We start from the raw sequence: 15875 nt of genomic DNA, 5'->3' as shown, positions 1-15875 counted from the left end.
TACATTCTTAGCAAAAAAGGTGCTATGTAGAACCTAACATTGTTCTTCGGCTTCCCCATAGGACAACCCTTTGAAGAACCCTTTTTGGTTCCATGTAGGACCCTTTCCACATAGGGTTCTACATGGAACAAAAAAGTGTTCTCTTTGGAACCAAAGAGGGCTCTCCTATGGCGAAGCCATAAGAGAGTGTAAGCATATTTTCAATTGACTAAGCACAAACAAATTCACAAAGTAACTTGTTCACTGCAATAAAAATAGATCTTTCAATTTGGATACATGATCAATCTACTGTAAGTATCTGCTTTCAAAATACAATATAGTAGTCAATATAGTCTACTTTTGATATGATTTTATTGTCATTTGTTAACAATACAATTAACTATCACCTAATCAAACTACTAAAAACGGATAACTACTGAACCATTATGTAGTGCCGAGTCAATGTACAGTGAGGGAAGAAAATGCAAATAAATGTATAACATTTTTGACATGCGTTGTTCTGGATTTTTTTGTTGTTATTCTGTCTCTCACTGTTCAAATAAACCTACCATTAAATTTATAGACTGATAATTTCTTTGTCAGTGGGCAAAAATACAAAATCAGCAGGGGATCAAATACTTTTTTCCCCTCACTGTATATAGTTTGATAACTGCTGAACACTGTACATTTCTATATTTTTACTTCATAATGTATAAATTTTATGTTGAAAACCAAATCATATATAGACGTGGCTGTAAATACTATGCCATCATTCTACATCATTATCAGCTACTAAGTGTAAAGAGTCACTCACTCTATGTGCTATAATTTGGAATGATATTGTAGTGTACAATGCACTGCTGAAATACCTGGGTTGTATATAATATATTCCACTCATTATCTGAATTTCATTGATACGCTGATGAATGTCAAGCAGAGAGACAGGCGATATTGTATCAGTTGACAAGTCACGTAGAAAAGGTGTTCTTTTACAATGTTGCGTGGGTCAGAAATGGCATACAACACCATGATATGTTTTCACAGTAGCCAACTGGTGTACAATACCCCTATTTCTGATGATTTGTCCTTGTATGTACTGTATAAGGATAACGAAACTGTAACATTTAAATATTTATCAACATGCTCGCAACCTGCCATTGGTTACAAATTATTTTATAAAACTATCCACATAATGAAGCCTAACAATTTTAGCCTTCTGTTTAACTCCCTGGATTTAATTATCTCGTGGCTATTTCTTATTGATGAATATAACCTTTATCCGTTTAGATTTCTACCCTGATGTTTTGTGTGGTTTTACAGTAGTCCTTACACAATGTGTCAACACATTTGTGTGGGAGTATGACAGAGGGAAATGCTTGAGTGTGGGATGCAAACTGTCTGTACATGTTCAATATGAATCCATTTACAGTATGTTACAACTACGGTAAAGTCAGATTTCACACCACTTTGTTTAAAGTTCAAATCATTTCATGCTTAACCCTGAGTTGAATGAGCATAGTAACCTTCCTAACACACACACAAACACACACATGCACACTCAATGGAAGGTTCTATTTCGACAGGCCATGGCCCCTCTCATCTTTCCTGATTTAAGGTTTGTTTGTTCTCTTCTCCAGAAAGCCCTCTCAATGATCCCTCGCTCTCAGAGGGCACTCCTCCGCCATCATCCCTCTGTTTTCATTTTCCTCAGTCCTCTGTCCCAATCTCCCCAGGGGCACAAGGAGCTGGCGGATTACACCTATAGATGCTCTCTCACACACACACACACACACACACACACACACACACACACACACACACACACACACACACACACACACACACACACACACACACACACACACACACACACACACACACACACACACACACACACACACACACACACACACACACACACACACACACACACACACACACACACACAAATGCACACCAACACACGCCATCCCATTTCTCACATCTATCTCAAACACAGAATTCCCTTCAAAAACAATCCCCTTGTTAGTGTGGCAACCTGTATCACAGTCTGCATACCAATACCTGGGTAAAGAAGGGATAGCTTGTGCCCCATCTGAAAAACAATCTTGTTTTTTTTCTACCACGGGTAAAGTGGAGAGGGGGGGGGAGAAAGAGAGAAAGAGAGAGAGAGAGAGAGAGAGAGAGAGAGAGAGAGAGTGATACAGACAGAGAGAGAGAGAGAGAGAGAGAGAGAGAGTGAGAGAGATACAGAGAGAGACAGAGAGAGAGAGATATTCAGGGAAGGAGGAGGAGGAGGGCTCTGTCACAGGCAGTAAGGAGAACAAAGAGCACGCTGCCTCCTGGTGGCATAATGAGGTCACAGGGGCAAAAGTTCTCTAAACACAGAGCAGCATCTCTCTCTCGCTCTCTGTCTGTCTCTCTCTGTCTCTCTCTCTCTCTCTGTCAGTCAGTCTGTCTGTCTCGCTCTCTGTCTATCTATCTGTCTGTCTCTAGGACCAGTGGGTTAACTGCCTGTTCAGGGGTAGAACGACAGATTTGTACCTTGTCAGCTCAGGGATATGAACTTGCAACCTTTCAGTTACTAGTCCAACACTCTAACCACTAGGCTACCCTGCCGCCCCAGTGCCTCAGTGCTCTTCTTAAACCGTCTTGTTCAGGATCGCAAAGTGGTATAATGGCAATCTTAATGTAATAAACCTCAGCCCAGGCTGAAATAAAAATGCATTTACATTCCTGTGACAACCAGACAAGTGTTTGCTGGGTGGCAAACTAAGCAGTGCTCCTTTGAACTGATGGAGCAGCCAGTCGACTGATGTATTCTGACAGACAGAATTGTGCAATTTCTGTCTTTCACCTGTCAATAACTGACTAGCATGTCTGCTGCGAAAGGCCAGAAATTTGCTATCTCTGTCTGAGGGAGCTCAGTCAATGTTGACGACAGACACAGACTACACCCGCAGCACAACAACAGCAACATGAGCTACACCTAAACTAATTCAACAATGGAGCTGATGAGCACCTGAATGAATCCAATCAGAATGATTTAGAAAATGTCTCTATGTTTTCAGTAAACAGAATAAGTCTGAATATATTTACTCTGGTGAAATGGAATAATGTCACAAAATGTCTCCACGGCCTCACACATGTTTGCATTGTCTTCCACATAAAGTAACCCTTTTAGAGTAAATACTATTATCTCCCCCATTCCCCCTGTCACCATCCACATCCTCCTCTTCCACACCTCTAACCCCTCTCTCTTCCACACCTCTAACCCCTCTCTCTTCCACACCTCTAACCCCTCTCTCTTCACCATCTCCCTTGTTTTCCACCTTCTACTGATTAATTCCCTCCTATCCCTGCACCCTTCTTCTCTTCACTTTCAACCTCTCTCTCTTCCATCTCCTCTCCCCCACCTCCCACCACACCCCACCTTTGTATTCTGCACTTCCACCCCCTCCTCATCTCCTATCTCCTCCCCTCTCCTCCAATCTCCACCCCAACTCTCTCCTTTCCCCCACCTCACACCACACCCCACCATCATATCCTGCAATCCCACCCTCCTCCTCTCCTCTCCCCTCTCCTCCAATCCCACCCTCCTCCTCTCCTCTCCCCTCTCCTCCAATCCCACCCTCCTCCTCTCCTCGGCTGTGAACGCTCCTATCCGACACAGCCCATCAATCAGGCTGACATTATCTGTGTTTAACAGGCCCAGATCAGGCCCCGTCCACAGATTTATGCTAATCTAACAGGTTGTTTGTACGGCTGAGTGGTCCTGTGCAGGCACCTCATTTATACGCAAATCTATCCCCAATAAAACCCACCCACTGTGACCGCAAAGCAGTGTTTGTCAAGGAGGAAAACACACACTCTCTCACACACAGAGGAAGCACTTCTAATTCGAACCCCACTCACACTGTCAAGTGTAGCTCGTCTGAAGCCCTTGTATCACAACTGGAGCAGCTACTTGGACACATTTCAATGTGTTACAATAACATACATGTTGAACAAAGCCAAAGAGTTTGATACAGTATCAGCTCTCAGCTCCCGGAGCTCAAACATTATCTTTTACTATGGTAATTACCCAAGATATATGCAATATTAGTCCCTTATAAGAGGGATATAACCATGTTTAGGGTGATTGTGGTGCATCTTCACTCAGCAGACACTCCATTATTGGAGTGAGGTTCTGGTCTGCTGAGGGTGACTTTGCAGTGAGGTGTATATGTCTAGTTGTGGGCTCATTGACTTTGCAGTGAGGTGTATATGTCTAGTTGTGGGCTTATTGACTTTGCAGTGAGGTGTATATGTCTAGTTGTGGGCTCATTGACTTTACAGTGAGGTGTACATGTCTAGTTGTGGGCTCATTGACTTTGCAGTGAGGTGTACATGTCTAGTTGTGGGCTCATTGACTTTGCAGTGAGGTGTATATGTCTAGTTGTGGGCTCATTGACTTTGCAGTGAGGTGTATATGTCTAGTTGTGGGCTCATTGACTTTGCAGTGAGGTGTATATGTCTAGTTGTGGGCTCATTGACTTTGCAGTGAGGTGTATATGTCTAGTTGTGGGCTCATTGACTTTGCAGTGAGGTGTATATGTCTAGTTGTGGGCTCATTGACTTTGCAGTGAGGTGTATATGTCTAGTTTTGGGCTCATTGACTTTGCAGTGAGGTGTATATGTCTAGTTGTGGGCTCATTGACTTTGCAGTGAGGTGTATATGTCTAGTTGTGGGCTCATTGACTTTGCAGTGAGGTGTACATGTCTAGTTGTGGGCTCATTGACTTTGCAGTGAGGTGTATATGTCTAGTTGTGGGCTCATTGACTTTGCAGTGAGGTGTATATGTCTAGTTGTGGGCTCATTGACTTTGCAGTGAGGTGTATATGTCTAGTTGTGGGCTCATTGACTTTGCAGTGAGGTGTATATGTCTAGTTGTGGGCTCATTGACTTTGCAGTGAGGTGTATATGTCTAGTTGTGGGCTCATTGACTTTGCAGTGAGGTGTATATGTCTAGTTGTGGGCTCATTGACTTTGCAGTGAGGTGTATATGTCTAGTTGTGGGCTCATTGACTTTGCAGTGAGGTGTATATGTCTAGTTGTGGGCTCATTGACTTTGCAGTGAGGTGTATATGTCTAGTTGTGGGCTCATTGACTTTGCAGTGAGGTGTATATGTCTAGTTGTGGGCTCATTGACTTTGCAGTGAGGTGTATATGTCTAGTTGTGGGCTCATTGACTTTGCAGTGAGGTTTATATGTCTTGTTGTGGGCTCATTGACTTTGCAGTGAGGTGTATATGTCTAGTTGTGGGCTCATTGACTTTGCAGTGAGGTGTATATATCTAGTTGTGGGCTCATTGACTTTGCAGTGAGGTGTATATGTCTAGTTGTGGGCTCATTGACTTTGATAAGGTGAGGCTAAAACTCAGGCTCCCAGAGAGAGAGACACTCTCACCCACTCAGCAATAACATCCTCTCTCTCTGCCCAGAGTGAGGTGCATAATGATGTCAGGGGACAGTATAGCTGCCATACATGTCCTGTTTAAAGTGAAGATGACAAAGTCAACCGTTTTCTCTCTTTTAAAAAGGTGAATGCCCAGAGAAATCATTAAGCAGCATCGGCAGGTGGGTGGATGTGTTGGCTTCTCTGTGTTCCCTAACTTCCGGTCCAGCTTGTTCTTAATCAAAAGCTACTGTGGCAGGGCTAGGGCCCAAAAACAGCTAACACAACACAAATTGGTTTTCGGCATGAGAGACCTGCACCCTGCAGCCACCTATCTGTGATCTGTCTGTGTGCAGTACAATAGTTTGTTTGATGGTATATAGAGGACTAAAAGTGTGTGTGCGTGTGTGTGTGCGTGTGCACTGCGTACAGATGTGGGATCTTAATTTGATCATGCTGTTGCAGGACATTTAAAACATGTAGATTATTTGAGGTTAAAAAGGCTTCTGGCTTTTTAATTTCCACTTTTAAATTTCAGATTTCATTTTCCCTTACGGAAAATGCATCAACCAGTACAAAAAAAGTTAATGAACTATAATCCACATAATAATTCATATTTCCTGTTGCTGCTGGATTATTTTCCTGCTGTAGAAAACTGGCTTAAATTAAGATCCCACATCTACATGGTCAGTGCATTGAACAAACAGAAGGCCCACGAAGCACCGAAGCACACAAGCAGATACTGTTATTGGGAGAGAGAGACCATTACTGTGAGAAAACAAAGACGTGGACTCGGAGTCTACTGTCTTTCATGGCCCTGCAAACATTGACAGGAAACAAGAAAAAAGCTGCTGTTATATGTTTCCTATCTATTCTCCCTGACAAACATCAATCAAATCTTCCCTCCATGGTCATAGATTCAGTCTCTCCGTTCCTATTAGTGTAACTGTTTCCTGGTGAGCACTGTCAAAACGACAGAGTGCCATTGTTGATGACATTGAGTAAATGAGCCTGAGAGAGAGAGAAAACAGAGGTGCTTCCGTGAGGTAGGCTATTTCTTTTAACCTCCAGAGCCACCATGTGGCCACCAGTGATACAGCAGGACATTGAACCAGAACAAACGGCACAGCAAAACTATAAATAACAGAACAGTAACACTAACTGACAAACCGAGGAAAACTAATGTGTGGATCGTAACACCAGATCAATTATTTTCTATTTTACAAGTCCTTTCTGTATAACACACAGCATTCCAGCAAACAAGTCCTAAACTTCTCCCAATTACTAGAAAAGCTCTAATGAATCGCAGCAGTGGAGGAACTGAGTTGTCTGGCTACTGTTGTCGGGGAAGGAAAGCAGTGTGTGAAATCAGAGGGCAGAGGAGACCCCAGCTGACCTTCACAAAAGACTGGGACTGCAATTAGTGCTGTGCACACCCCACCGCCGAAAACACCACCTCACCAGCGCCTGCCTCCGTTCCCTCTGTCATAAAGAAACTAATACCATCAGTCACCACCACAGGATGCTCGTGGCATTTCTGTGCCAGCTAAAGGTCACCTTGCACCCCAGGCAAAAACTTGAGTAAGAGAGAAAAAATGGTGAAGGATAATTAAGGAAATAGTCATAATTAAATGAGAAACAGAGACTCTGGGGGAAGTGGAGGTGGAGGGCATATGCCTGGAGAGGTTTGACTCAGCACTACTGTCCCTTTGGCTTCCTGAAATATTTATGGGCTTGTGTTCGTCACTTTTTTGGCCACGAGGGGAACCATGGTAATGAATTATGCAAATCACAACGCATTAGCTTGTGGGTGTCAATTAGTGTTGGGTGGCAAACGTGTTTTAGCCCTGGACAGGGTCTTCCTCTGAGGGGAGTGATAATGGAAACAGGGAGGGTGGGGTCAGTTGTGGGAGGAGAAGTTATGTATATTAGTATGCTTATTACTGAGACAGTTCTCACACTCTCCTACTAAGACAAGCAGCTCTTACATTAGTCTATATGTCCTACAGTAGCACTAAACCGTCTATGAGTCAAGCACAGGGAAATGGTGTAGAAATAACAGCCTACTAACCAGTCTATCTACCCCGAATGGATCTCACACATTTTGTGACAGTTGGCAGATGACTGAAAATGTTATATGCTGTGGGCTATGTTATCCAATGACGTGGTGCTTGCCTTCATGCCCCTGAAACAGGTCCTTCTAGATCCTATTGTGCTGTCATGGGGACAAATGAAGTGTCAATGAGGAGGTATGCTTAATGACAGACTCCAGGCACACATGTGGCCTCAATGAAAAACAAATGAACCTCATGTGGGGTTTGGGTAGAGAGCAGGTCCTACTGTACCTGTCTGTCCCCGATGGTTACGACTGCCAGCGGACACCGGGCAACCGCAGAACATCACCACGGCGAAAAGGAGGGCCACTTGCAAAGGACACACTGAGCTCCCCCACAACTTCATCCTGAGATAGAAGGGGGGGGGTTCAAACAAATCAGTTTTTCCTCTGTTTTAAAGGAAAGAGAGGAGTGGGGACTTCAAAAAGAAGAGGACAATGAAATAGAACCAGTCTTACCTTCCTGTCCTCGCTGTCCTCCTTTCTGGTCAGTCTTGCTCTGAGTAGGATGCTCTATGGGATAAGGGTCACTGTCATGGCAAACACGTTCTCCACCTCTTCCTCTTTCTCCTCTCATACAGCACCGGCCCCTGGGAGTACAGATGGGGCAGTCAAGAGAGAGAGTCCCCTAGTGGCTCCTATGTGTGTCCCAGCACCAGCCCCCTCCCATGCCATGCTCCGGGCCCTGTCCCTTCCTGCTGTAGCGGGCTGTATGGGGGCCCCGTGGTGATGGAGAGGAGATGTGAGGGCCAGGGTTCTGTTGTTTACAGTGGGCTCACCTACCCCCAGGCTCTACGTGATCCCCTCTACATCACACACAGCTTCAGAGAGAGGAGTCCAGCAGAGAGGCAGGCAGAGAACTCAAACGCAACACACACACACACACACACACTCACACAGAGAGAAACACACCAAACATGAACATATACACACACACCCCAATGTTTCAGCACCCCAGTGAACGAGTGTGTCAATATCTGTGATACGGACCTCTTACAGAGCCAGCAGGCCCAGTGTTGGCAGTCTGTTCTTAAACCTAAGTACCCTTACAACAGATGAACTATCAACTTTTCTCTCATGTTTTACTGGATTATTTCAGTTCATTAGTATGGTTTTATTCACCTGGGAATATTGTACATGTTAGGTAGCGGAGTATTCAGTCCCTGAAATGATCTCCTCTCCTGTGAGTCGTTGAGTGTGATGCTTCTGCCCCCTGGTGGTGTAATTTGAGACCTTCTCTGAGGTAGAATAAAACCAGACAATAAAACACTCTTCTGCTAGTGCAAGTAGTTAGAGATAAGACCAGAGACAAACCACTGATAACACAGGTCACCAAAGAGAGAGAAGATGTGGCAGAGTGTGAGACGGGGAGGGACAGAAAAGTGGGAGAAAATCTGAGATAAGGAGTGAAAATCTTGATAGTGGTGGGGGAGAGAGAGAGAGAGAGAGAGAGAGAGAGAGAGAGAGAGAGAGAGAGAGAGAGAGAGAGAGAGAGAGAAAGAAAATGAGGGAGGGAGAGAGAGACAGAGAGAGACAGAGAGAGGACAGATTTTAGGTAAGCAGGGATGAGAAAAAAAAACAGATGAGAGGGTATGAGATACAGGTAGGAGATACAGGTAGGAGATACAGGTAGGAGATACAGGTAGGAGATACAGGTAGAAAGAAAGCCAGCAGAAGAGAGAGGGGAAGGGAGGAGGAGAGAATAAGAGTACACGGATGAAGGACAGGGAAAGAGTGAGGTTAAACATGGGGGGAGGGGAGGTGAGAGAGCAAATGAGAGGTGGAGAGATCAGTCACCCGGGAATGACAGGATTATTGTACAGCTGTGGCTCTGAGTCTGACTGTGTTGGAATCAGGGACAGTATGTGCTCTACAGAGTTTATGTAAGCATCCTATGTATAGGGAATAAATGTTGTGGAAAGTAAACCAAAATATACATATTTTTAGTATAAACATGGGTATTTTTTATTCTTCTATGTGCGTGTCCTCAGATACGAGTGTCCTTGTACGTGCGTGTCCTTGTATATGTCTGTCCTCGTATACGCGTGTCCTCGTATACGCGTTTCCTCGTATACGCGTGTCCTCTTATGCGTGTCCTCATATACGTGTGTCCTCGTATACGCGTGTCTTTTTATGCGTGTGTCCTTGTATCTGTGTGTCCTTGTATCTGTGTGTCCTTGTATCTGTGTGTCCTTGTATCTGTGTGTCCTTGTATCTGTGTGTCCTTGTATCTGTGTGTCCTTGTATCTGTGTGTCCTTGTATCTGTGTGTCCTTGTATCTGTGTGTCCTTGTATCTGTGTGTCCTTGCATCTGTGTGTCCTTGTATCTGTGTGTCCTTGTATCTGTGTGTCCTTGCATCTGTGTGTCCTTGTATCTGTGTGTCCTTGTATGTGTGTTTGCATCTGTGTGTCCTTGTATGTGTGTGTCCTTGTATCTGTGTGTCCTTGTATCTGTGTGTCCTTGCATCTGTGTGTCCTTGTATCTGTGTGTCCTTGTATGTGTGTGTCCTTGTATCTGTGTGTCCTTGTATGTGTGTGTCCTTGCATCTGTGTGTCCTTGTATCTGTGTGTCCTTGTATCTGTGTGTCCTTGCATCTGTGTGTCCTTGTATGTGTGTGTCCTTGTATCTGTGTGTCCTTGTATCTGTGTGTCCTTGTATCTGTGTGTCCTGTGTCCTTGTATCTGTGTGTCCTTGTATCTGTGTGTCCTTGTATCTGTGTGTCCTGTATCTTTGTGTCCTTGCATCTGTGTGTCCTTGTATCTGTGTGTCCTTGTATCTGTGTGTCCTTGTATGTGTGTGTCCTTGTATCTGTGTGTCCTTGTATGTGTGTGTCCTTGTATCTGTGTGTCCTTGTATCTGTGTGTCCTTGTATGTGTGTGTCCTTGTATCTGTGTGTCCTTGTATGTGTGTGTCCTTGTATCTGTGTGTCCTTGTATCTGTGTGTCCTTGCATTGTGTCCTTGTATCTGTGTGTCCTTGTATCTGTGTGTCCTTGTATCTGTGTGTCCTTGTATCTGTGTGTCCTTGTATCTGTGTGTCCTTGTATCTGTGTGTCCTTGTATCTGTGTGTCCTTGCATCTGTGTGTCCTTGTATCTGTGTGTCCTTGTATCTGTGTGTCCTTGTATCTGTGTGTCCTTGTATCTGTGTGTCCTTGTATCTGTGTGTCCTTGTATCTGTGTGTCCTTGTATCTGTGTGTCCTTGTATCTGTGTGTCCTTGTATCTGTGTGTCCTTGTATCTGTGTGTCCTTGCATCTGTGTGTCCTTGTATCTGTGTGTCCTTGTATGTGTGTGTCCTTGTATCTGTGTGTCCTTGTATCTGTGTGTCCTTGTATCTGTGTGTCCTTGTATCTGTGTGTCCTTGTATCTGTGTGTCCTTGTATCTGTGTGTCCTTGTATCTGTGTGTCCTTGTATCTGTGTGTCCTTGTATCTGTGTGTCCTTGTATCTGTGTGTCCTTGTATCTGTGTGTCCTTGTATCTGTGTGTCCTTGTATCTGTGTGTCCTTGTATCTGTGTGTCCTTGTATCTGTGTGTCCTTGTATCCTGTGTGTCCTTGCATCTGTGTGTCCTTGTATCTGTGTGTCCTTGTATCTGTGTGTCCTTGCATCTGTGTGTCCTTGTATGTGTGTGTCCTTGTATCTGTGTGTCCTTGTATCTGTGTGTCCTTGTATCTGTGTGTCCTTGTATCTGTGTGTCCTTGTATCTGTGTGTCCTTGTATCTGTGTGTCCTTGTATCTGTGTGTCCTTGTATCTTTGTGTCCTTGCATCTGTGTGTCCTTGTATCTGTGTGTCCTTGTATCTGTGTGTCCTTGTATCTGTGTGTCCTTGTATCTGTGTGTCCTTGTATCTGTGTGTCCTTGTATCTGTGTGTCCTTGTATCTGTGTGTCCTTGTATGTGTGTCCTTGTATCTGTGTGTCCTTGTATGTGTGTGTCCTTGTATCTGTGTGTCCTTGTATCTGTGTGTCCTTGTATCTGTGTGTCCTTGTATCTGTGTGTCCTTGTATCTGTGTGTCCTTGCATCTGTGTGTCCTTGTATCTGTGTGTCCTTGTATGTGTGTGTCCTTGTATCTGTGTGTCCTTGTATCTGTGTGTCCTTGTATCTTTGTGTCCTTGTATCTGTGTGTCCTTGTATCTGTGTGTCCTTGTATCTGTGTGTCCTTGTATGTGTGTGTCCTTGCATCTGTGTGTCCTTGTATCTGTGTGTCCTTGTATCTGTGTGTCCTTGTATGTGTGTGTCCTTGCATCTGTGTGTCCTTGTATCTGTGTGTCCTTGTATCTGTGTGTCCTTGCATCTGTGTGTCCTTGTATCTGTGTGTCCTTGTATGTGTGTCCTTGTATCTGTGTGTCCTTGTATCTGTGTGTCCTTGTATCTGTGTGTCCTTGTATCTTTGTGTCCTTGCATCTGTGTGTCCTTGTATCTGTGTGTCCTTGTATCTGTGTGTCCTTGTATCTGTGTGTCCTTGTATCTGTGTGTCCTTGCATCTGTGTGTCCTTGTATCTGTGTGTCCTTGTATCTGTGTGTCCTTGTATGTGTGTGTCCTTGCATCTGTGTGTCCTTGTATCTGTGTGTCCTTGTATCTGTGTGTCCTTGTATCTGTGTGTCCTTGCATCTGTGTGTCCTTGTATCTGTGTGTCCTTGTATCTGTGTGTCCTTGTATCTGTGTGTCCTTGTATCTGTGTGTCCTTGTATCTGTGTCCTTGTATCTGTGTGTCCTTGTATCTGTGTGTCCTTGTATCTGTGTGTCCTTTTATCTGTGTGTCATTTTATCTGTGTGTCATTTTATCTGTGTGTCCTTGTATCTTTGTGTCATTTGTATCTGTGTGTCCTTGTATCTGTGTGTCCTTGTATCTGTGTGTCCTTTTATCTGTGTGTCATTTTATCTGTGTGTCCTTTTATCTGTGTGTCCTTGTATCTGTGTGTCCTTGTATCTGTGTGTCCTTGTATCTGTGTGTCCTTGCATCTGTGTGTCCTTTTATCTGTGTGTCCTTTTATCTGTGTGTCCTTTTATCTGTGTGTCCTTGTATCTGTGTGTGTATCTGTGTGTCCTTTATCTGTGTGTCCTTGTATCTGTGTCCTTGTCTGTGTGTCCTTTATCTTTGTGTCCTTGTCCTTTTATCTGTGTGTCCTTGTATCTGTGTGTCCTTGTATCTGTGTGTCCTTTTATCTGTGTGTCCTTGTATCTGTGTGTCCTTTTATCTGTCCTTTTATCTGTGTGTCCTTTTATCTGTGTGTCCTTTTATTTGTGTGTCCTTGTATCTGTGTGTCCTTGTATCTGTGTGTCCTTTTATCTGTGTGTCCTTTTATCTGTGTGTCCTTTTATCTGTGTGTCCTTTTATCTGTGTGTCCTTGTATCTGTGTGTCCTTGTATCTGTGTGTCCTTGTATCTGTGTCCTTGTATCTGTGTGTCCTTGTATCTGTGTGTCCTTGTATGCGTGTACTTGAGAATTATGTGTGTATCTCCATGTACAGGACAGTGTTTGTGTGTGTAAGTGTGTGCATGTGTTAGAGATGCGTGAGTGTGTGCTAGGTGTATATGTAGTTTGTGAGAAGTGATTACGCATGCTGCACCACAGCACAGTAGCACATTTCCTATTCTCTTTCTAAAGGCAGGACCACGGTGTGCATTTTTATCAGCTTACTTCTCTGACACGTTCATTAAATGAGCACAATGCTGTGTGTGTATGTGCTCTGCATTGTCCCTTTCTCCAGATGCCCCTCATTCTCCTCAGGACTATGGGGACAATGAGTACTGACAGACACACTGACATCACCCTGCTGTCTCTTATAACACTCAATGTTCACCCTCTCAACAAACACATAGACATACACACACACAGTTTGAACTGTATAAACACAAACGTGTGAGAATTCACATTTAAAATGCATCCATCAGCACAAACACGGACGTACATACGCACACACACAAACACACGCGCGCGCGCACGCACACACACACACACTAAGACAGATACACACACAAACATACACACTAGATGTTCTGGGGCAGATGCGGCAGCAATAGCAGAGGTGTGTGTGGGTCTAAGCTGCTGCATGCGTCAGCTGTTGAGGAATGTTAGGTTTGGCAGTGCATTAGTGAAAAGTCCTAACGCAAAAGAGGAACACAAACACACAGGAACACACAGGAACACACACACATTCATGCACACAGCAGAGTTCACGATTATCTGAAGAGGGATCAGCTCTCTTTATCACTCTCTCTCTCCCTCTTTCTCTGTCTGTTTCTCTTTCTCTCTGTGTATCCCTCTTTCTCTGTCTTTCTCTGTCTGTTTCTCTTTCTCTCTGTTTATCCCTCTGTCTCTGTCTTTCTCTGTCTGTTTCTCTTTCTCTCTGTTTATCCCTCTTTCTCTGTCTGTTTCTCTTTCTCTCTGTTTATCCCTCTGTCTCTGTCTTTCTCTGTCTGTTTCTCTTTCTCTCTGTTTATCCCTCTGTCTCTGTCTTTCTCTGTCTGTTTCTCTTTCTCTCTGTTTATCCCTCTTTCTCTGTCTGTTTCTCTTTCTCTCTGTTTATCCCTCTCTCTCTCCCTCTTTCTCTGTCTGTTTCTCTTTCTCTCTGTTTATCCCTCTTTCTCTGTCTGTTTCTCTTTCTCTCTGTTTATCCCTCTTTCTCTGTCTGTTTCTCTTTCTCTCTCTTTATCCCTCTTTCTCTCCCTCTTTCTCTGTCTGTTTCTCTTTCTCTCACTTTATCCCTCTTTCTCTCCCTCTTTCTCTGTCTGTTTCTCTTTCTCTCACTTTATCCCTCTCTCTCTCCCTCTTTCTCTGTCTGTTTCTCTCTCTTTATCACTCTTTCTCTCCCTGTTTCTCTGTCTTTCTCTGTCTGTTTCTCTTTCTCTCTGTTTACCCCTCTCTCTCTCCCTCTTTCTCGGCCTGTGTCTCTCTCTTTATCTCTCTCTCTCCCTCTTTCTCAGCCTGTGTCTCTCTCTCTCTCTCTCTCTCTCTCTCTCTCTCTCTCTCTCTCTCTCTCTCTCTCTCTCTCTCTCTCTCTCTCTCTCTCTCTCTCTCTCTCTGTCTGTTTCTCTTTCTCTCTGTTCACCTTCTCTGTCTCTCCATCTTGCTTTTCACATCTCTCTCGCTGTCTCTCTCTCTCTCTCTCTCTCCTCTTGGGCTGAAGGTGGGATTGTGTTGATTTGCGTTGGTTTATGTAGTAATGCGTTGGCTTATGCAGTAATCTCACAGGTGTGACACAGGGGCCTCATTGACATGCAGTGAAATCCCACCTCTGTTAGAAATATATCTGTTTGCCCTGTATCCAAAGCCCATCACCTGTCAGCACTCCCTGAACACACACATGCACACAGGCACATCACACCCAAGGAACACACTTGAATGACAAATACTGCACCTAGAACAAGATATTACATCACTTGAATGACAAATACTGCACTACCCCGTAATGTTTTGTATACTCAGTGTAAAACCTATCCTGGGGGCTTTTTGGCTTGGCAGTGGCACTACTCCCTCTAGATGGAGAGAGAAGACTACTACCATCCACCAGGCACAGACGTCACTTCAACGGCTATTCCATGTTGGCTCAACATCATTTAATTGAAATTACGTGGAAACAACGTTGATTCCACCAGTGTTTTCCCAGTGGGCAAAGGATTCAACTAAACACGAACACTGTACATGGACAACGTCTCCTCCCAGATCTATCCTGAAAGGCTTGTATAGAAGCAGCTGGGGCAAGTGGAAAGGTTGTTGTTTCTCTGAACATGAAGCGTCAAATGTCACCTGTCCATTGGCAGATACATGGTAGTTGTTGTTGTAAAAGAGAATATCCATCAACAACAGTCACAGTCATATAAAGGTTCATAAACACATCAGTCCATAGTCTCCGTATTCTTCAATAAATGCTCGAAGACTAAATTGACCAGAAACATATCAGTGCTGGCTTTAGGATACTGGACACTAAACTGACAAAACCAGATCTGTGTAAAACAACTGGTGTCTGTCTCCATGGCCTGAGAAATAAGGAAAATGAAGAGCACAGAGAAAGCCCGATATAGACTTCTTAAAAGCGTTTCACATTTACACAGATGTGCACAATATTACAATTATGGTGGGGCACAGCAGCGAGATTCCATGTCCTGTGCATTTATCTGGCTGAGAGCCCATTACAACACACTGTTCTGTTCCTTTTCCTTCGGATTGCAGAAAATGTCCAGCCCAGCCAACACTCTGGACAACAGGTATTTATGAACAATGACCTCCCTCTTTCTCTGTCTCACACAATCTCTCTCTCCTCACTCAGTCTCTCTCCTCACTCAGTCTCTCTCCTCACTCAGTGTCTCTCTCCTCACTCAGTCTCTCTCTCCTCACTCAGTCTC

General features: G+C 44.1%; 1 protein-coding gene across 1 annotated transcript in view; it reads right to left on the bottom strand.

Moving 5' to 3' along the window:
• The window catches only part of LOC127932174 (chemokine-like protein TAFA-4), a 167927-nt gene that overhangs the window by 28271 nt on the left and 123781 nt on the right, over positions 1-15875 (bottom strand). The window contains exons 2-3 of the mRNA XM_052526738.1: positions 7989-8119; positions 7762-7877 (exon numbers count right to left, since the gene is read on the bottom strand). Of these exons, the coding sequence (XP_052382698.1) occupies positions 7762-7876 (115 nt within the window). The 5' untranslated portion in view covers position 7877; positions 7989-8119. The remainder of the gene's footprint in view (positions 1-7761; positions 7878-7988; positions 8120-15875) is intronic.

This window comes from Oncorhynchus keta, chromosome 10 (assembly GCF_023373465.1).
Source record: "Oncorhynchus keta strain PuntledgeMale-10-30-2019 chromosome 10, Oket_V2, whole genome shotgun sequence".
In the NCBI taxonomy this organism is placed as follows: Eukaryota; Metazoa; Chordata; class Actinopteri; order Salmoniformes; family Salmonidae; genus Oncorhynchus; species Oncorhynchus keta.
Note: the sequence above shows the minus strand (reverse complement) of the source record. Positions and strands in the feature narration are given on the sequence as shown.